Source organism: Chiroxiphia lanceolata, chromosome 14, assembly GCF_009829145.1.
Source record: "Chiroxiphia lanceolata isolate bChiLan1 chromosome 14, bChiLan1.pri, whole genome shotgun sequence".
In the NCBI taxonomy this organism is placed as follows: domain Eukaryota; kingdom Metazoa; phylum Chordata; class Aves; order Passeriformes; family Pipridae; genus Chiroxiphia; species Chiroxiphia lanceolata.
Genome location: NC_045650.1, coordinates 18863380 through 18883550, shown reverse-complemented (window position 1 = coordinate 18883550; position 20171 = coordinate 18863380). Strand labels below are relative to the sequence as shown.

General features: G+C 52.3%; 1 protein-coding gene across 2 annotated transcripts in view; it reads right to left on the bottom strand.

The window, feature by feature from the left end:
- Nucleotides 1–17562, bottom strand: part of LOC116793783 (gamma-aminobutyric acid receptor subunit beta-4) — a 71373-nt gene extending 53811 nt beyond the window's left edge. Inside the window, exons 1-2 of one of the 2 annotated variants that reach the window (XM_032701901.1) lie at nt 16960–17562; nt 13195–13283 (exon numbers count right to left, since the gene is read on the bottom strand). In XM_032701901.1, coding sequence (XP_032557792.1) covers nt 13195–13283; nt 16960–17039 — 169 coding nt within the window. In that variant the 5' untranslated portion in view covers nt 17040–17562. The remainder of the gene's footprint in view (nt 1–13194; nt 13284–16959) is intronic. The other variant, XM_032701902.1, reaches the window with a different exon arrangement.
- Nucleotides 17563–20171: the final 2609 nt, after the last annotated feature.

The following is a 20171-nucleotide window of genomic DNA, read 5'->3' as shown; positions in this document are numbered from 1 at the left end:
ACTCACTTTGTGCAGGCAGCTGCCCCCTCCTGTCCCACCTCCAGCTCCCAGGACTCACCACAGCCCAGAAAATACTCTTTGCAATGCAAAACGCTCAGTTCCCATACAAGTTCTGGTGCTATAACATCCACAAATGCACACGGATTTTTAAACTGGATCAGGGCTCAATCCCTAGTGCTGCAAAACCCCCACCACCCTGACATCCCTTGCAGCAGCTTGGGAGGCAGGAGGAGCAGCAACCTACCTGAAAAACCACATCACCATCCTCCTCCTCACAGGCAAACAAGCCCCAAAGGCAAGAGTGGGGCTGCTATATAGGAGACAATCCCTCCCACCTCATCCCACAGCACCCACCCACCCCAGGTGGGGCTGCCAGAGTGTCCCACAGCTGAGCCCATTTAGCAATTTTCCCTGCACGCCAGCTGGCAGCTGTGGAAATTCCTCCTCTGTTGCCCATGGGTTTGTCTCACATCTCTCCTGCCCACCAGAGGCACAAAGGTCCTGACCCAGCTTCTCAGTGCTGGGCTTTTCATGCACGAGATCAATAAACATTTGCTACGTGAAGGAGCCTCTCTCTTATGTGCACTGGAAATATCACCCCCCAAACAACTGCAGACCTGGCCTGTGCTACAGTGTGTGACCTGTCTGGGAAAACACTCACCCAAATCCTGAGCCAGCTAATCCCCTCAGCTGAAAATGAGCTGAACCAAATTAATTTGAATGGGTTAACACAGGCTCCTCTGTTCATATCAAATCCATTACTCTGTCTTGGAAGTGTTTGTTACAACAACAAAATATCTGGACTTGTCATTTTTATCAAAGTGACAACAACAAGGTGTTTTCTCTTCCCCCCCCTCCTTTTTTCAATTTTTTATGAATTAGTCACACCTCCTCATCACTGTTTACAGACTCTTGTCTTTAAAGGATACCACAGCGTGTAACTCCTGGATTGAATCCAGTTGGTCATGCCCAGCATGAGGGGAAAAAAAAAAACAAAAGAGACAAGATGGCCAGGTTGGGACGTGGTAAACTTGCACAAATATTGAAATCAGGGCTGGGCCATCAGGGAGCAGCAGGGGACAGCCCTGCTGTGGCCACATCTCCATGGGAGGATTTTTTGGGTGTGCTGGACATGGTGCTTCATCCCCCAGCACAGTGCAAAGTCAGTGGCCAGGCTCTCCAAGGGAGAGAAGGTCACTCTGTTCTTGTTACTTCTGTCAAGTCCTTTCTGGAGATACAGGGATTTTTTTTTCCAGTGTCCTTCCCAATAAAGCCTTCCATTAGGGCTTTTGTTGGTGCCTCCCATCATCACCTCCCCATAACCACACGCTCAGTCCTCTCCTTACCCCATGAAGGGCACGTGGCTCTTGGGCTCAGCTCAGAGGCAGAGTTTTGGGGCTGCCCAGTGCCCAAGGCTCATGCTCAGTGGCAGTCAGGACAATTTACAGTGCGAGGAATGAGAAAATGGAGTGAGTCAGGCCTGAAAATATCATGACATCCACATGGAAATCATGAGTCTGCAGTAGGAATCCTGAGAAGCAAAGCACACACACAAACAAGCGTCCCCTTTTCTGAATGTTAAACATGGGATTATAAATTTTCATCCCTTAGTTTCTGAGGCTCTTGGACCTGCTTTGTTCAGGTCGTTCTGCCCTTTTCTCCACAGTCTGAAGAAAGCAAAAATCTTACGAAATTCAGTGATGACTGAGAATTGCAGGAGTTTAGCGGGAAAAAGAATTCAAGTTTCTAAGTTGTTCACTTCTGAGGGATTGACCCGTGCACTGGTCAATCCCATCCATTATTTCAGCGAGGGCTGATTTGCAAAAATGTCCTGGAAATTCAGCAGGACAAAAGTTGGGGTTGCATTTTACCCGAGAACCCCATCATTAAGACATAAAACCAAGTGCCATTTGTTCACCAAAATAGTTGATTTCACTCAGGATGCATGGGTCAGTGGATCTTGCAGAGCTTTTGTGTATGTGTTTATCTCCAGCGATTCATCAACAAAATAATTGCACATTATTAACTTGAGTATTCACCAATTTTTTTCTTTTTTTCTGCAGCTTCAAATACTAGCAAGTTGCTAGTGTGCAATAGGGAAGAAAAACATGTAGGGGAACTTGTGATGAATGTTCTATTTTTGCTATGAAAGGAGGATAAGAAGAAGAATTCAGCCCATAGCCTACCCTCTCCCTCAGTTCCAAAAATTTCCTACCAGGATGAGACTCTTCTCCAGGGGGCAGGAGATTAAGCTTTCCTGGACTCACATCCCAGCTGCCTGCTGAGCCTTGGTCCCAAATGCAAGCACAGGGTGATGAAGTGTCACAGGAACCAAGTCAGTCACACTGTTTTTTCCATTGCTCTTGGGCTGTGTCACAGAGAAAGCCTCCCGTGGCTTTTAGTGGCTGAAATGACTCTGTGGGCTCAGAGACCTGAGTCTTACATGGGGGTAGGGAAGGCTCTGGGTGCCCCTTTGTGCTGACAGACCCTGGTGGGATTCACTACAAAAGCACAGGAGTGAAAGCTGAAGGTAGTGCAATAACCAGGACACCTTCCCATTCTTCTATTCCATGGCACATTCATACATAGTGAATATGTTACCTGCCACTTACCATTTAAAAAAAAAATATTCAGCCAATGATCAAATTTACAAAATTTCAGGTTTTTTGGGAAGGACATGGAGGAATGCCCTCCTGCTCCATCCACCAGAAGGGGAACTGCTTGTGAACAAAATCAATGCCCATTAATTAAGAGCCTTTCCTATGGCTATACCCCTGCATTTCTCTGCAGCAAGGAGTGGGCTCATCTCCCTTTTCCCTGTGGGATTTCCCAGGGCACCACAGTCAAAGGAAAGGTCTGCTGACCAAGCAACAGGCCAGAGTGCTGAAGGTGCTTAGATCTGTTGTCACAAATAAGGAGAGTAACAGGAGGCAGAACTGCCCAGTGCCATTCCCTGTGCTGCCGTGGGTTTTCACTCTCATCCCCAACAAGCTGCCCCCTCTTGGTGTCCCTGAGGTGTGACAGGGACCCAGTGGTGGCCCATCATGCCCCGGGTGGTGGGGAAGATTTGTTAGTCAATATTTGTAGAGCACAGGAGCCTTGCTGCTCTCTGTCACACAGAGCCCGTAACGCCACTCAAGAACAAATTATATTTGTGCATAATCAACCTCACCTCCAGCTCAGCCCTGATTTGAGAACCCTTTTTGGCTAGTGATGATGTCCAGAGCAGAGAGAGCACAGCTTGATTTCCAGAGCCCAGGCTGAGCTGGCAGAGCTGGCAGGTAGAAATATCTTGTTTTGACTGGTAAACTGAGCAAGTTTGACATGGAAACCACTGAGGGAGAATAAATATGGAACAACAAGATGTAATTTTACAGAGGCTCTTCTCCAACTAAAACTGTAGTCGGAGCCATCCCAGACTTGAACTAAGAGGTCCTGAGGTCTGGGGAGGGAAATTCTGGACACGGGAGGTTTGGTTGAGGCTTGACCCTGTCACAAGCAGGGACATCTGTAAGCACACAATTATTTAACAGCACAATTCCTGCAGGACTGCAAAGAACAGGGAGGGGAGGGGGGGAAATATAGGAGAAGAAAAAGAGTTCTTAGCTCTGACACAGAAGCAAGGATAAATGCCAAAACCAGAAAAACAGCCTATAGGAACTGCATGATCAGTGTTTCCCAAACCAGCCTGGAATTCATACCCTGCTCAAAGCAAACAGCAGTGCTCCCACATCCTGGGAGGAAGGGCTGGCTGAGAAGAGCTCTGCTTCCTTCCATTTAGTGGGAACAGTATCCATCACTGGATCCTCAGAATACCTGTTTTTCTGACCAATCTGCTCATGCTATGGAGCTCCATCATCCAACATTTCTCTTTCTCACATATGTGGTGTCAATTCCTTTAATGAACCTTCTGCCATCATTAAGCACATCATTTGTCTTGCCCATGTTTCTAGGAATGCCTTAACGAGTGCATGAGACATCAAGATATAAAGAGACACTTAAAAACCTCCACCAAGGGCTCTCTGCAAGAATGGATCTTGCAGACCAAGGAACCATCTTACATCCCTTCAGCTTGACACAGTAGTAGCCTCCAAATTTTTTTCTTTGAATCAGATTTAGGTAAGAAAAGTGACGTGAACACAGAGAGACTCCTTCACGTCGCAGTAAAACTGCAGCATATTCCTTGGCTTTTGTATTTTGTGTTATATGGGTTGAAAATATTTTTTCTACCTTACTGGGATACTGGGAGTCTTAGGAAGTGAACAATGCAGGTGTGTAAAGCTGCTCTGATGAACAGCTCTAGGGCTGTGGGAATGTATTTTGAGTAATCAAGAGGACTTCTGCTGATGGATTTTACACTCTTTTTCTATTTTGCCTTCAGTGACAGTCCCTCGAAGGCACTTTTGCCAGCAGGAATAATCTCAGAAATGGTGAGTGTTATGTAGATGTTAGTCAAGGAAGAAGATGGGTCCAGGTGAGGTGGTAAACATCTTCCAGACACGCCATAAACAACCATCTGCTTTCAGGCAGTTAATTAATTAAGAGGTATTGGAATTAGTCTACTAGTCAGTAATTCAAATGCATTGCATTTTGTTGTAAAAAATCTACGACTAAGAGTAGACACAAAATTAATGGAATAAATGCTTTGTTAAAATGGTGATGACATCTTTCTTTTGAGAGGGATACCTGAGAGCCCTTTGCTGGCCACAGTGCACTGCCAAGGACCAGCTCCAGCAGTGCTGGAAAGCAGCTGTGTCAGGGCCTGAGCAGAGCTGCAGGGAGAGACTGCACCAGCCAAGGGTGAAGAGGAAGGAGAAGGGCAACCAGATGCAATTATGTGACACGGGCTTTGGCACGGGCATGAGAATCAGCATCTCCTCCCGTTCCAGTGACAGTGTGCTGCGTAATGGATGACAGCAAAACTTCATGTTCTCCACTGGATACCAAACCCCAAAAACAATGCTTGGTACTGCCAGGCACAGCTCTAGGGCAGGCACATGGGTTGCTCAGAAACCCAAGACCAGTTTGACTCCGGGCTGAGTCTCAGGGGAATTCATCCCCGTTGCTGTCTTCAAAACACCACCCAAAAACTCCCTCTGCTGCTCTGGGCCAGAGATTCCTGTCTCTGAAGGAGGATAATAAGTGGGGCCACACATGAATGCACAAGTATGTTCAACATGCAGCAAGAGGTTCACAAGCTCTGTCACACCGGAGAAAGGTCTGATATTCTAGAATATTATTGCACTCAAAAAAAAAAAATTCATGAGAAAACAAAATGGTTGAAAGTTGGGTGGAAGGATGCCCAGTGCTGAATGGATGTTACAGAGCCAGTTCCTAATGAAACAGCCTACTGTATCCTTGTTCATTCCTTTCCCTTGTTTGAGAGAGGATGGATTTGCTCTGAGGATGGTGCAGGGGTGTCCCTGGTAGCCATGCAGGGAGTGAGGGGGAAGCCTCCAGGAAAGGAAAGGTGTTTCTGTGGCTGAGCTCTGTTCTCCAGGACTGGATGTGTACAGGGGTTCCTGTGCAAGCCACCTAAACCTCACAGATTCCCATGAACTCTCTGTGCCTCTCTCCTGGGGCACTGGGGCTGAACACTCACAGCTGTGGCTGAAATCAATAGGAGCTGTGCTCCAAACGTGCAGTGTCTGGCTACAGTGCTGCTCAGTATCCTGGAAAATCACATTTGGACTGGGCACCCCTCAGCAGGGGGAACCTTTGCCTTCTTGGAAGGGAGGTGTGAACATGTCCACGCTGTACTGGTGTGCTTGAAACAGTTATAAAAACAACTGGTTCTGTGCTGTGAGCAGGTCTGAAAACAGAGCAGTCAAGAAAGCACAAGTCCAAGATGGTCTTTGACTGCTCAGTCCCAGGCTTTGCATCAGACAAGGACCTCACTCCAGTCTGGCTCAATCTGCCCCAGTCACCTGCTGTGACCGTGGTCCCCTCTGCCATGGTCCCAGCCTGTCCCCTTCTGGAATGAAGGGAATGGGGAAGGTCAGCTCCGTGTGTAAATGGCATCTCTGGTGTGCTCTGTAAGGGTGCTAAAGTGGAAGTGACTTTCAGACCTTGCCTCCTGATGAACCCCCACAAGGGGACCAAATATAGATCCGTGGAGAAACCCTAATTCTGGCTTTTATGAAGTCCTGCGTGTCTGACTTTACAGCCTCAAAGTCCCTTTCACAGCATGGATTTCCTATAAAAAGAGCAAAGTGAAAAAAATAGAAATTCCATCATGTGGCAATGTGTTAACATCCACATATGTCCCAAGAAGGACTGGATCCTTTCATTTCCTGCCACTTCAGTTAATGAAGTAAGACACAACAGCAGGAGGTTGTCATCTTCCTTCTGGATTAGCCCTAGAGAGGATGTGACCCATGGTCCAGAGCCAGGAGTCACATAAATTGGGGAGGAAGTGAGGGCTGCACAGCTGCAGCCAGTTTGACTGACCAAGAACGTCCTTTTCTTAGTACTCTTTTTTTTAGGAAGTAAAATGGGACTACTGGCAGCCCTGGTGGCATATCCACCTTTTCTTTGGCCTTGAGTGACACTGGAGTTTACAGACTTTCCAGACAGCTCCTGCCTCTCCTTCCTCAATTAATTCATTTCCCCAGTCTGATCCATAATTGCCCCTCTGCTTTCAAATCCAGAACTGCTCTTCTGGCCAGCCATGGCACAAGGGTGGAAGGGTGATATTTCCCACTGGAGTCAGGCCCTGTGAAGTGCAGCATTTCAGGTTAACTGTGTGTCCAATTCTGGGCAATTCCTCCTGCAGGCAGGGAAAGAGCCGTCCCTGGTGGGATGAGAGCTTTCCTGCTAAGTCTCAATTCCCTGCCCCAAAAGAGTTGGCTCAAGGCATCTCAGAAGCAAAGGGAAAATTGAATCTGCCTGCTCTGAGATTTAAACATTTTTGCCACAGAAGAGGAGGGGAAGAGAGCTGGAGGGCTGGGAATTAAACCCTAGAAAGGCAGGTTTGCAGCTCCTGTGGTTCACAGGACAGGCAGCCCAGGACCTGCACCCACTGCCCTCTTCCAGCCCCACACCCTGGTCCTTCTGCAGCAGCATCAGTGCTCTGGGATGCTGCCTCAGCACCAGAGGCAGCAGGGCCACAGCCCTTTTGCCAGCCAGGTTGCTGGTGGCCCTGGGTGCCCGCCTGCTGCTGCACATGGGCCAGCCCTGCCATGGGTGCTCCCAGATTCATCCCCCAGCATTTTGGGAAAGAAAAAAACACCCCACCCCATCATGTACATGCCTTGGCTTGGTCTCAGGAATTTCTGAATCATTTTTCCTAAAATTCACCCCCCCCATCAAAAATCTAGGCAAGGTAGCTGCATGATAAAAACACAGCCTTACACGCAGTGGAAAACAGGGACATTTTTGGGAAGCCTTGACAACGTGCAATACCACCAGCCTTGGCTAGGTAAGAAACCAAATTCCCATTCCTGCCAGTCCAGGGCCATAAAGACCAGCTGTCTCTCAGGCACACGGGGCTGGTGGGCCAGGTTTTGGGCCCCCCTTTGTCCTGCTGCATCCGTACCAGCCTGCCAGCCCCGCCAGCTCTGGAGCCCTGAGCCACTGACGATGCTTCACTGCAACACTTTCTGCATCAGCAATCATTTATTTTTACAATTCTGGTTTTCAAGTGATGCTGTTACACAGGGAAAGGCTGAGGATTTCATCCCCGGGTCCACTGAATTTGGAGTGGCCTTTGACGGAGAGATGCTGGGGAACAAACAGGATGTGGGGGCAGGCTGGGCACCCCCAGAGGGTGGAGGTGTGATGGAGCAGAGAGGAGCTGAGAGCAGGAGGGGCAGGGGACAGAAGGGAGGAAGGCCAAGATACTGCAGCTAAGGAGGGGTTGGAATGGCCAGGGAGAGTGGTGGGACTGAGCGAGGGGGACGAGAGCTGGGAAGCCAGGTCCTTGCCTGAGGAGCAGGACACAGGCTCATTTCAATCCAAAACCCCTTAAACGCTAATTCTCTTCAGGTAAGTTTGAATTAAAAATGGGGCAGGGAAAGCTGCTGGGTCCACAGGCATGAAAACACAGGATTTACTGTGCAATCCCAAGGGCTTTCTGGTCATCCTGTTTTTCACCAAGCATTTTCAGGCACTGCGTGTGCCACCCAGGGCAAACACTAGGAATCCTGCACTCTAGCTGAGCTGGCAGCAAGGAGTAGAGAATGCCCTCACCTTGCTTTTGGATACCAAGGTCTGCATATGATGCTGGAAAACCATAAAGGGCCATCTGCTTGGAACTCTTGAAAAGTTTTGGGCTGGAAATGTTGCACCAACAGAGAGCAGCTGAGTCACTGAGCTGATTTGGGATCTTCCTGCCATTTCTTCATTGCCTTCTCTACCCTGGGGCAATATGGTCTTCTTTTGCTTTCTTTTTGTTTTGTTTTGTTGTTTTGGGTTTTTTTCTCCTATGGAACTAATGCTTCTCAAAGTGAGTGCCTAAGAGCACTTACAAGAACCAGCGTGCTGCTCTGAAAGCTCCCTCTCTCCCCTACCCATGGCCCTGCAGCGCTTCCCAGACATTATCTGCAGAATTCCCTGCTCATCCAGTCCTAAATGGTGAGCATTCTGCTTGTCTTACTGTGGTGTAATTATTGTGCTATAGAAATTGCCCCTATACTGTCCATACCTCAAGCCAGGGCCAGCTGGATGGCACCCACCTGTGATTTGATCTCCCTGTGAGATACATTGTCCTGTTCCAAAGACCATTTGGTCTGCATTGTTGCTGATCTTGCAGTACCAGGACTGAGATTTCCCTCTTGGAGCCCTGGCTTGATCTTGCTCCTGTCCTGCAAATCCTTCATCAAAGCTGTTCCAGATCCCTATCACCACCCTGGCCAGACCCCTTAGACCTGCTTTGCCCTTTCAGTGCCAGGCCATCTCTATGCTCAGCCCATGAAAACTGGGCTCTGTGGTCCCTACGTGTCCCACCCTGACACTGTCCCACATCTCTCCAACGTGACGTGCTGCTCTAGGGCTTGGGGACTGTGGCTGAGGCATAGGAGGGGTCTGTTCAGGGCTGCCCAGGATGGAAGGTTTATCACCTGTTCCCCAAGGGCTGATTGTACCTGGAGACCCTTCAACACCAGCCCCTTCTCCTCACCCTCGAGCTGCCTCCACCGAGCCAGGATGGCTTTCTAGAGGAGTTGCTCCCAGATTTTTCCATCAGCTTTCCCCCTTTGTGTCCCCCCTGTTCAGCCCAGCTCCCTGGGTGAGCACAGAGCCCTCATTGCCACGGCACTGCCCCTGAGAGCCGACCTGCTCCTGGGCCTAATGGGTTTCCAAGGGGGTGGGGGAGAGGGAGGGGAGCGAGTGGCTGACGCTTCTCAGCCACTCAGCTCGGCCCAGAGCTAACGAGGCATCTCAAAATTAAAAAGTGAACTGCAATCCCCAGCAGGCCTGTCCTCCTTTTGGCATTAGTTGGAGTTCTCTTTCTCTCTCAAAAAAAGAGGACTGGGGAGCCATGAGATGCATTTGGAGCCATGGAAGCACCTCATCCCTGGAAGGGTGAGGGTGCTGGCACGAGGCAGACAGCCTTGGGGCTGCTGTGCCACGGGAGCAGAGGCTCTTTGAGACGGGCTGTGAGGTGCAAGCTCACCCCTGAGGTGCAAGGAGTGGAAATGGCACATGGGAACAGGCTCTTCCAGTGCCTTCACATCCAAAGGTCCCTCCTGCTCTATGGGCAGCAACCACGGCTGTGTAGAGGAGACACCCCAGGGTGTGGAGGTGGCACCCTGCCCACAGGGCTGAGTGGATGGGGACAGTGCAGGGTGATTGCCACTGGGCACTGATGTGGGTGGAGGATGGCAAGAAGGAAACAACGCTGCTGGAGGAGGAGAACATGGGGAAAGCAAGCAGGGAAAGAGCAGAGAAGGGAGGAAGAGAGGGCAGCCTGGTTTATTGCATTTCTCTGGTGGGAATCTGCCTGGGAAGGACTGTTCTGTGCCCACAACTCTAGAGTGCCCAGCACTGGCTGCTCTGACCTTCCTAGCCCCAGTGTCCTCATCCTTGAGCCGCAGAGGGCCGAAGGCTCTGGCTTGTAGAGGTGCTGTCTGGAGCAGCTTAGCCCGGCTCACAGGCAGCTGAGTGGGAGCTGCTTTGCCCCAGACCTGTCCACTCCCGAAGGCAGCTGCCTGTCCAGTCCCCTGTCACTGCTGGGCCAGCCCTGAGACAGCTCCATGACATTCCTCCAGGGCACATGGCTCCAAGCAGGACCTGCCACCTCTCTGAGGTGCTGTCTTGGCCATTCACAGCTCGCCTTCACAGGTTTTCCCAGGAGAAGAACACAAGCAGGTGGAGGGATCATCTCCCGCAGCAGAGATGGCTTACACCCATTTTGCCCAGCTGGAAGGCAGAGGAGGGGTGGCAGGACAGTCCAGGTGGAGCACAGGGTGGGCTGCAGGGCAGTGTCCTGGAGAACAGCCCAGTCCTCACAGTGGAACTGGAGTTCAGCCCAGTTCCACACATCCCCGAGAGGTAACAGGGCTGCATAACCACACAGGTTCCAGGGCTTTACCCAGAGTGTGCCTTTTCCATGGAATCACAGAATATCCTGAGTTGGAAGGGACCCACAAGGATCATTGAGACCAACTCCTGGCCCCACATAGGACAACCCAAGAATCCCACCATGTACCTGAGAGTGTTGTCCAAACACTCCTTGAGCTCTGGCAGCCTTGGTGCTGTGCCCACTGCCCTGGAGAGCCCGTTCAGTGCCCAACCACCCTCTGGGGGAAAAACCTTTCCTTAATATCCAACCTAACCCTGCCCTGACTCAGATTCATGGTGTTCCTTTAGGTCCCATCGCTGTTGCAGCTGCACACAACTTACTGGGGGGAATTCCACCCTCTCTACAGTAGGACCATGGATGAACTGGAAGCCACATAAGAGTTAGACACACCCTGGTGTGATCCCACAGGATTTCTCCTAGCAGAGAGTTTGGTGCAAAATCTCAGGGAACTGGTGAGCTCTGGGGACAGCAGTGGTACAAGGAAACATGCACCCCTTTCCTCTGGGCTCGTAATGCCAATGATCTCCAGCTTCCAGGCTCACCTCTCAGCCCAGCTGTAAATGCTGTAGGGGCAATTTTGTCCAGATAAGCTTGTCCTCAGGGGGAGGGGGACCAGACATGCTGACAGTCTGGGCATTGCTGCACACCCAGCACCAAAGGCACAGCCACTGGTGCTCCCCACCAGGACTTTGCACTCATGAGCAAAGGGAAGGACAAGAAAGGGTGAAGGGCAGCAGCGAGGTGATGACAGGAAAGAGGGTTATTGTCATATTTCTATTTCTCTGCTTGAGTGAGGGGAAATGCAATTTGTACTTGGGGAATTCAGGGTAAAATCAAATAAAACACGGCGGTTGCCCAAACCCATCCGTTTTGTAACCCGGAAGGACGCGATGCCTGCCCAGCCCAGCCTGAGCACCGCACGGATCCGGCAGGGTCAGCAGAACCGCCGGCACTCAGCCCTGCCCTGCCCTGCCCGGGTTGGAGGGGGGGCTGGTCCATGTCCTGGGGGGCAGCTGGATGCCCTGGGGACCTGGCAGTCGGGGCAGACAGGATCTGAAATGAGCTTGGGCTGCTGGACCTCCAGCCCCAGGGCTGCCCCTGCGCCCCCTCTGCTCTGTGCCTCTGCGGAGCCGGATCACCTACTGTGTTACTGTATCACAATCACCTCTGCGCCTTACAAAGATGGTTTGCTTCCAGTTTTGTGTCATTTCCGCAATTCTCCCCCTCATAAAATGTGACTGCACCAATTTCTGTGATCAGGGCCGGTCAGGTAACAGGGACATTTCATGTTTCCCAGACAGAGCTTTTAAATCAAACACATCCATATCCCAAAGGAGAGAGGGGAGCGGGGGAACTCCTGTTTCCCTGCAGGATGCTGCAGGCCCCTCCAAAGCGACTCTCCACTGCACCGAGGTGACCTCCTAGATGCTTCTGAGCACTCTGGAGGGATGAGCATCTCCCCCACCCCACAGCCCTCCCTGAGGCCAGCATCCAGCAGCACCTAGTGCTGCCACCTGAAAGGTCCTGTTCCACCCAGGGATGGAACAGGGAGGCAAGGGCAGTGGGGACGGTGTATGTGGGGATGGAAGGCAGTCTCTGCTATGGGTAAGGGGTGGTGAGTGAGTGGGGGAAGGTTTGGGTGAGGTGCAGGACACCAGAGGTTTCAGGGTGGGACGGGTTCTGTCATGCAGTCGTGGGAAACTGTAACACACTGGGGTGGCTTCAAAACCTGAAGTGGAGGATACTCCTCCACTCTCACCTTCAAGGAACTATGGATCAGGCCTTTGGGGAGAAAACTCTTCCTTTGAATCACCATATAATTGGCCCTGGCCTCTCTTCCCCTTGAGAACACAAGCATGAACCTGTTTCCCATCAGTCAGCGGGAGAGGGACATCTCGATCTGTACCTGTCCTGGTGCAGGCTGAACATCCCCAACCCCACACACCTCCTTGGGAGGAGGAAATAATGTTGCCAAGAAAAGGCATAAAGCAACCAATCTTGGCAGGTTGAAGTCCTCCAAATCCCCCTCCCTGTGCAGTCAGCTGTGCTTCTCCACTGCCTGCTCCTCTCCAAGAAATGAACCTCAACTGGACCTCAGCTGTGCCCAGGAGTACAACGGTACCCAAGGGTTTTCCATGTTTCATCCCTACCAGGCAGTTGCCATTCTCCTTTTTGACCATAGGACACAAGAGAGGAGCTGTAGATCCTTGCACCTTCTACTGAATAGCCACCAGCTTCCCAGGGAATATTTTATCCCATATTGTTGCTGAGGAGGCAGCCTTGCAGACCATGCAACAGCCCTGCCAGCAACCACCCCAACCCTCCACAGGGAACAGAGCCAAAATATCTGGCACTGGGAACAGAAGTGGAGGAGGGATGACTTGTCTGTGATGGAGGAAAGTTTGGAGTAGAGGAAAAGCTGGGTGAACCTATCCCAGCAAAACATCCCGTAAAGGGTCACACCACGGACAACCCACCTGCGTGCAGAAATGGGTGACGGTGGAAGGAGAGGAGAAGGGAAACCAGGAGGTGAGAAAGAAATGTGAGGGAGAAGGGAAGAAGGACATGAGGGCAAGCAAACAGGAGAGGGTTGGAGCATTCCAGGAGGTTGGAGTGTGCAGCACTGGCACACCACAGCCCCGCTCTGCCCCCCACAAGCAGTGTCACCATACCTCCAAAGTCAGGCCTGAGGCGGACATCGTAGCCCTTCAGCAGTTTGTCCACAATCTCTTTCACCACAGAAATATTTCCAGTGGATGGGCTGAAAGACAAGAGAAGAGAGTTTCTGTTACCCTGTGTGCCAGTGGCCGCTGGGCAGGGGTCCTGGCCAGGCAGCATCCTTCACACCCCAGGGCACCAACACACCGCTGTGTGCTACAGACACCCCAGCCACGGGCAGAGCCTCCCTGTTTTCTTTCTCACTTGTGTTTTATGTCCTTGGCACGGCTCTCAGCCCCCAACCTGCACACAAGCCCTGGCCATGCTGGGTTCTTGCTCCTGGTCTCACACTACAAAGCACAGACTTGTCTTGCCCTGAGGTCCTCACTACACAAGATCCCCACTACACAAGTGCCCCCCAGCAGGCCCCCTGCACCATCACACACCCCAGTGCAACCTCTGCTTCTCACTGCATGCAGGTGTTTCTTCATATTATTCAAGTAAAGGAGAAAACAACACTCCTTTTATTTTCATACAGCCTCAACATACGGCTGATCTTTGGCATGTAAGAATTTCTGTCACTCAGCATCACCGTGACTTCTTAGCAACGCAGATCAAGAGGCAGAGACAGGGAGGGAGAGTCCATCTTTCCCTCTGTGTGCCAGAGCAGCAATCCTTTCCCTCCCAACCCTTTAAGTTGCACACAGGGGGGACAGCCGTCCTCCTTAACACCAATCCAGCCTTTACAGCAGGAAGGGAGCTCTCTCTAAAATGAGCCCAAGAGCCAAACCGAAACCGAAGGTGGGAAACCAGAAAGCAGGGGATGCTAAAAATATTGAACCTATTCAGTGCTGCGGGGTAAATAGGTTTTCTGCCTGAATACCCAGCCTCTGTGCCACCCTCGTCCCCTGCTTTGCATGAGAATAGAGACCCTGCCGGTGACAACCGCTGCTCTTTGCAGTCACCCACCACAACAGCATGTCTCCCTGTCAACACCGCCTCCCACATCCATCCCAGTCAGGCTGGAAAGCTGCACCAGAGCACTGCCTCTGCCAGCCAGCCCCCTGCCTCGCTGGGCACGGGGGTTTGGCTTGGCATGTCTGTGTATCTGCACACACAGACAGACAGACATGCTGTCCCCGCTGTGTGGGGGGGTATGGACTCCCTGCCTGTGCACACGGACATGCAGACACATGAAAGCACTGGAGCTCAGGGGGGCAGTTGGGGAATGTGCACAAACCTGTGTGTGTGACCACAGCCCAGTCAGTGACTGGAGGTGACTGGAGGTGACAGTGGGTGCAGACCTTGCTCCACTGGGATATGATGAGACACTGGGCTGTGGACACAACTTGTGCAGGAGCACAGAAGCAGGCATTTGTGGGTGCCTGAGGCTGGGTTCCCAGGTGCCCAGGCTCTCCACAGAGGTGTGGGTGGAGGCATGTAGGATCACTGGGGAGTCAGTCTGGGAGGGTGTGCGTGCAGGGATTTCTCAGCCGGACGGGAATGTGCAAAAGTGAGACAGCACACACTTCCCAGGCCCAGCTCTGCTGCATGGACAAACCATTGAGCACTTGTGCTGTGTCTGAGCTCTGTTCCTGAGCATGCACCTGAGCACGGTACAGCTCTTTGTTGCATTGCTTCAATCACTGTGAAAAGGCCAGAGAGGTGCACACAGGTGGGCATTTTCACAACACTGTGTCTAGGCTTGCAAGGTCCACTTGCACCTGTGGATTTCCCTGCAGTCTGTGAGGATTTGCAGCATGCTTATGTACTATCACTGTGGGTTACTGATAGTGTGCACCAGCATTTGTTCATGTCTAGAAGCCATTCCTACAGGTACATAGATTTCCATATTCATAGGTTTCCATATTCGTAATATGAACACTATGTATTTCTCAGGGGATTTAAGCACTTCTGTTTAGCTTCCTACAGGACATAAACTCAGGAAGAAGTGTTACCTCTTTAATACAGGCAGGGAAATTGAGACAGAGACAGTAACCAATGTGCCAGGGGCCCTGCAGAGTGGACAGAGGGATACAGGGGGTCTTTCCTCCTCAGCAGCTACAAGTTGGCCTAGTGAGGGAATAAACTGGCATCATGGTTAAGGGCAAGGTCTTTTTCCTCTCAGCGCTCCTTTTGATCCAAAAAGCCACATCCCTCCTGCTGAAGAGGCAAGTCGTGCGTTTGCCCAGCTGTGGGCGAGCAGCTGCATGTCAGAGCTATTCCTGGCAAATGTGGGTCTGCATCCGCTCGGGGAGCGCGCACATCCAGCCCGTGAACTGAATTCTGGAGTGCCGTGTCCCTGATTCCGTGTGGGTGGGCATGTGCTTTGCATATATACACGTACACTTGCAGCCAAGCATCTACATACATGCGGCCCGTGCTGCTGGCTGGGGTGTGTGGGAGTAGCCGAAGGCATGTGCACACGGGAGAGTGTTTTGTCTCCGAGCCGTGCGCGGCCAGACGGGCAGACTGCAGGTGAACATCGCGAGCAGGTCTGAACACACATGCAGAGACAGGGGGCTCGCCGTGGGCATCATTCTGCTCACATTTCCTCGGCCGGTGCCCCCGGGCACGCCTGCCTGTGTGTCCCACACAGCGGGGCCACGCGTGGATGGTGTGGGCAAGGTGGGCGTCCGCCTGCGCATGTGCGTGTTTATAACTCTGGGAACCCAAATCTGGGCATCATCCTCGGCCCCGCGAGGCTGTGCAGGGACCTGCGTGTGTGCGCTGGGAACGCGCTGCTCCCTGTGCACGGCTGGGCAAGGAACTGCCACAGCACCACCTCCCCTCCCAGCTCCTCGGCAGGCTCGGTGCACACCCGGCGTCAGCAGCGGGGTACAAACCCACCTGCCCGCCTGGGCGAGGAGGAGGAGGCAGCGCTGCTCCTGCGTGTGAAGGCGGTGGATAAGCACGGTGTGGGAGCAAACAGGTGTGCTCTGTGCACCTCGTCCAGGCTGGATGGGTGCCTGCCCCTCCGGCTGCCTGCAGCACTCGCGGCGCTCAGGGCACGCGGCGGGAATAGCTGCGGCTGGAGCACGCAGGGCATCCAGTGCCAGCAGCGTTCAGGGGGCCGTGCAGAGCAGGTAGAGCGTGCCGTGCCCTGGGTAGTGACACACATGCGTGTGCACCCGGAGGGGGGCGGATGGAGGCGCACACGCGGGGACGGATGGGGAGGGACGGCACCCACAGACCGCGGGGCTGCATGCCATAAATCTGCGCGGAGGCACGGCCGTGGGCATCGCCTCCGGAGCACCGCAGAGCCGGGGCTGTGGCACGGCACGGCACGGCACGGCTGTGAGTGTGGCTGCGTGTGCCCTGCGTGTGTGCGGGCACGGGCACGGCCGAGGCAGCGAGCGCTGTGCCCGGCGCGGCTGCACAGAGCGCGGTGCCAGGCGCTCCTGCGGCTCCCACAGACACCATGTTCCCCGGGAAAACGCTTCGGTTTGCCATTCCCCCCCCAGGCTGAGTAGCGAGGAAGGGGAAAACACACACACACACACATACACACACACACACACACATACACACACACAAGTGGGCTGCGAGGTGGGCTCCGTCTGCAGTGTGCGCTCCACATCTCATGTATGAGCATCCCTCCTCCTCCCCCTTAAACGACACGGACCGGGAAATAACAATAGCGGGCAGCAGGGGAAGAAATTTGGGGAAAGAACCCCCTCCCCTTTGCCACATACAGATCGATGGAGAAAACCCCAAACAACACAAACAAATCCTGTGTCAGCCCCCCTGTCCCTGCAGCCTGGGATCGCAATCCTTACCTTTGCGCACAGCAGGCGAGACAAAGAGCTGCTAAAGCAGAGACAATTCCACTCAATCTGTCTGCCTGAAATGTCCACATTTCCACAAAGACGAAGGATGAAAAAAAAAATCTTTGGAGGGGAGGGGAAAGAAAGACGGATCTTCTGAAATCCCCCTCCAAAAAAAGGGGGGGAGGGAAAAAAGAAACCAACCCCCCCCCCAGTTAATGATTTCCTAGAGAAAAAGTATAATGAAAAAACCTAAAAAATGTGGGGGAAAAATACCCCCCCCTCCTTCAGTGCCAGTCAAAGAATTCGTTTCTTCTTCCTTTCAGCATCCTCTCAACAAGAGACATCCTCTGGCAATGGAGAAAATCCCAAGAGAAAGCAAAATAAAATGCCCCAAAATGGGCTCAGCAAAATGTGCAATCGAATCTCACAGGTACGCAGAAGAAAAAGAAGAAGAAGAAAAAATGATAATTAAAAGAATAACAAAAAAAAAGAAAAAGAAAAAAAACCAACTCAGTGTCCCCTGAGCACTCCACTTGGATTATTTTTCCTCCTGCTCTTTTGCCATCCGGTTCTGCAGATGTTGCATGGCTCCTGCTACCCACCTTCAGAGAGGAGGAGGAGGAGAAAGAGCGTGTGTGTGTGTGTGTGTGTGTGTGTGTGTGTGTGAGGGAGGACGTGTGAGTTTTCTAGCGATACGGTTTTATTCTGGATTTTACCTATTTGCTCCCCCTTCCTCTCTTATTTTCCGAGGGGGAAGGGGAAGCAGCCCAGCCCCACCGTGCCGTTATTTTATTTTAGGGAAATCTCGGGCTCGTCACTCGAGAGGTTTTTGTGAAAGGGTTAAAATGGAAAAAGGGAAAAACAAATGCAACCCAGAAAATAAATAAATACATATATGCATGTGTAGAAAATAAATAAATCCCTGTCTGTGGAAAGTGCTGCTCTCCGAGGGAGGGCTGGATGTCTCCCTAGTGCTGTTGCCGCAGCTCCTGTGGAGTTTTGCTGCTCATTGCAAAGTCACAAGAGGAGGGGAGGAGAGAGAGAGTTTGTGGTTGGGGAGGGGGACTCTCCGGACAAATTGGGATCCTGACGTCATGGCTGACAACATTAACCCCTGCTGGCTTGCAGAGGGGATGGAGGAGGTTTTTTGGTTGTGCTTTGGTGTTTTGCTTTTATTGTTTCTCCCCCGGGGAGATGGGAGAAGGAAGATGGTGGGAAAGGTGATGGCATTTTGGCAAGCAGGGGGATGCACCTGGACAAGAGTGGCTCAGCTGTAAGTGCTGGTGGGTGCCGTGGTTGCCTGGAACAGTGTGATCAGCAAAGGCTGAGCTCCTTCCTTCAGCCACAGAGATGAAAAATAAGGATTTACTGAGACTGTCTCCATGCCATGGGGCAGAATGGCCTGGTGACCTCCTCCTGGGGAAGATCTGAAGACTCTGGTGGGGCTGAAGACTTCCCCAGGCCAGGGAAGCCCAGTTCAGCAGGGATGCTCAGCTCTCCCTGAAGGGTGCTGTGTTATGCATACAATAGAATTTGTGGAAAACGGGGAGCTTGAACTTCCAGAAATGCTGTTGAGGATCAGCTCCTGGTGCTGTGTCTTTGACTGCTGAAATGGTAACAGCCCTTGAGATTGTCACAGCCTCCTGAGCATCAGCTTCCGATCTTTGCCTTAAAAAAGTAATATAATTAAGGAACCCTGCATCAGGCATGCAGGAGGGTGTTACCATGAAGGATTTTTTCCTAGGAAAAGGAGATCCAGCAGCACTTTGAATGCAGAGCAGAAGCCATGGCTCAAGGAGGAAACATCCGAGCTCTCGTTCCAGGACCGTCCCGGATGCCATTCCCTCGGTGCCTGCCCGGCAGCTCAGAGCAGACCCTCTGAGCAGGTAAGTCTCCCCTCCCCTGGTGCTGGCTTACACCTGCTGTGGGGATGGTCTCCAAAGCCCTGTGGGCCAAGAGGGCAGAGCAGATGTGTCACTGCAGCTGGACAGGACAAGGTCCAAAATGCCCCTGAAGAGGCCCAGGGCAGTGCCCAGTGGCCACTGGGCAGCACCTCTGTCCTGCCTTTCCCCATGGGGAGATCTGCCCCAGCCCCAGATGGAAGAATCCTTGGCTCTGGGGTTCCTAATGCTCCTTTTCCTCACGCTTGGCTTGGCTCTACATGGTTTCCTCATCAGAGGCACGCCACAGATCACACACTCCCAACCTCCTTCTCCCAAAAAGAGGAGCGGAGAGTGACCCTTTTAAAGAGCTTCCTCTTTGCAGGCCAGACTGAACTGTTGCAATGCAGAGACACTAAACCAAGGAAGAGCTGGGCTGTGTGGTGTTCTGTCCTGGTGTCACTGCACGAAGGTCCTGGGGGCAGCAAACACGTGGGGTTTGTGGGGAAAAGGAAGTCTCAGGGAAGGTTTTGCATGTACAGTGATGCTGTGCTAGAACAGGAGGGGAAAAGATCTTCTCACCTGCTGCTGAGGCTGGTGGAGAATATTCTCTGCTTGGTTTAGAGCCTGGACCACCCCTGCTCCTCCAGACTTCCGTGACTAAAGCCCTGGAGTGCTCTCCTGTGTTTTCTCACAGACCAAAGCAGGTCAGTGGCACTTGTCACATGCCAGGGAATGTGTCTGCCTGTGTGGAGTCAGGAGCCAGGATGCAGCACGGTACTGAGAAGTTTGCACTGCAGACCACTCCCTGTGGCCTCCCAGGCTGCAGTTAGTGCAGAGACTCCACCAGGACATCCAGCTTGGCTGGTGATACTTCACTGCATCGTGAAGCCCAAAGCAACTGCAGCCTGTCTGTCTGGGCTGTCTGTGCTGGCCCAGCACTGTGTCCTCAGGATGTTCCTTGGCTTCAACAGGCCCCATGTCACAAGCAATGTGTGCTTTGTCAACCTCCCCAAATCTCATGGCTCCCTCATTCCTGTGATCCCCTCATTCCCATGGCTCCCTGATTCCTGTGACTGAAAGAGCCTAAAGAGCTCCCCTTTTCCCAAAGAGCTGTGGGGAGATGGGCCAAAACAATAGGGTTTTCCCATGAGCCTGTTGAAGAGGAAAAAGCAGCCCAGTAGATCAGGGCTGCGCTCGGTCAAGCCCAACCCCAGCTTGAAAAGCAGCTGGTCCCACCTTTCCCACAGGCCAGTTTGTCTCCAGTGCCTCAGCTGGTGTGCCTGGGTCTGCAGTGCAGGGCACAGCCAGCCATGGCAGGGTCCTGCAAGATCTCCCCAT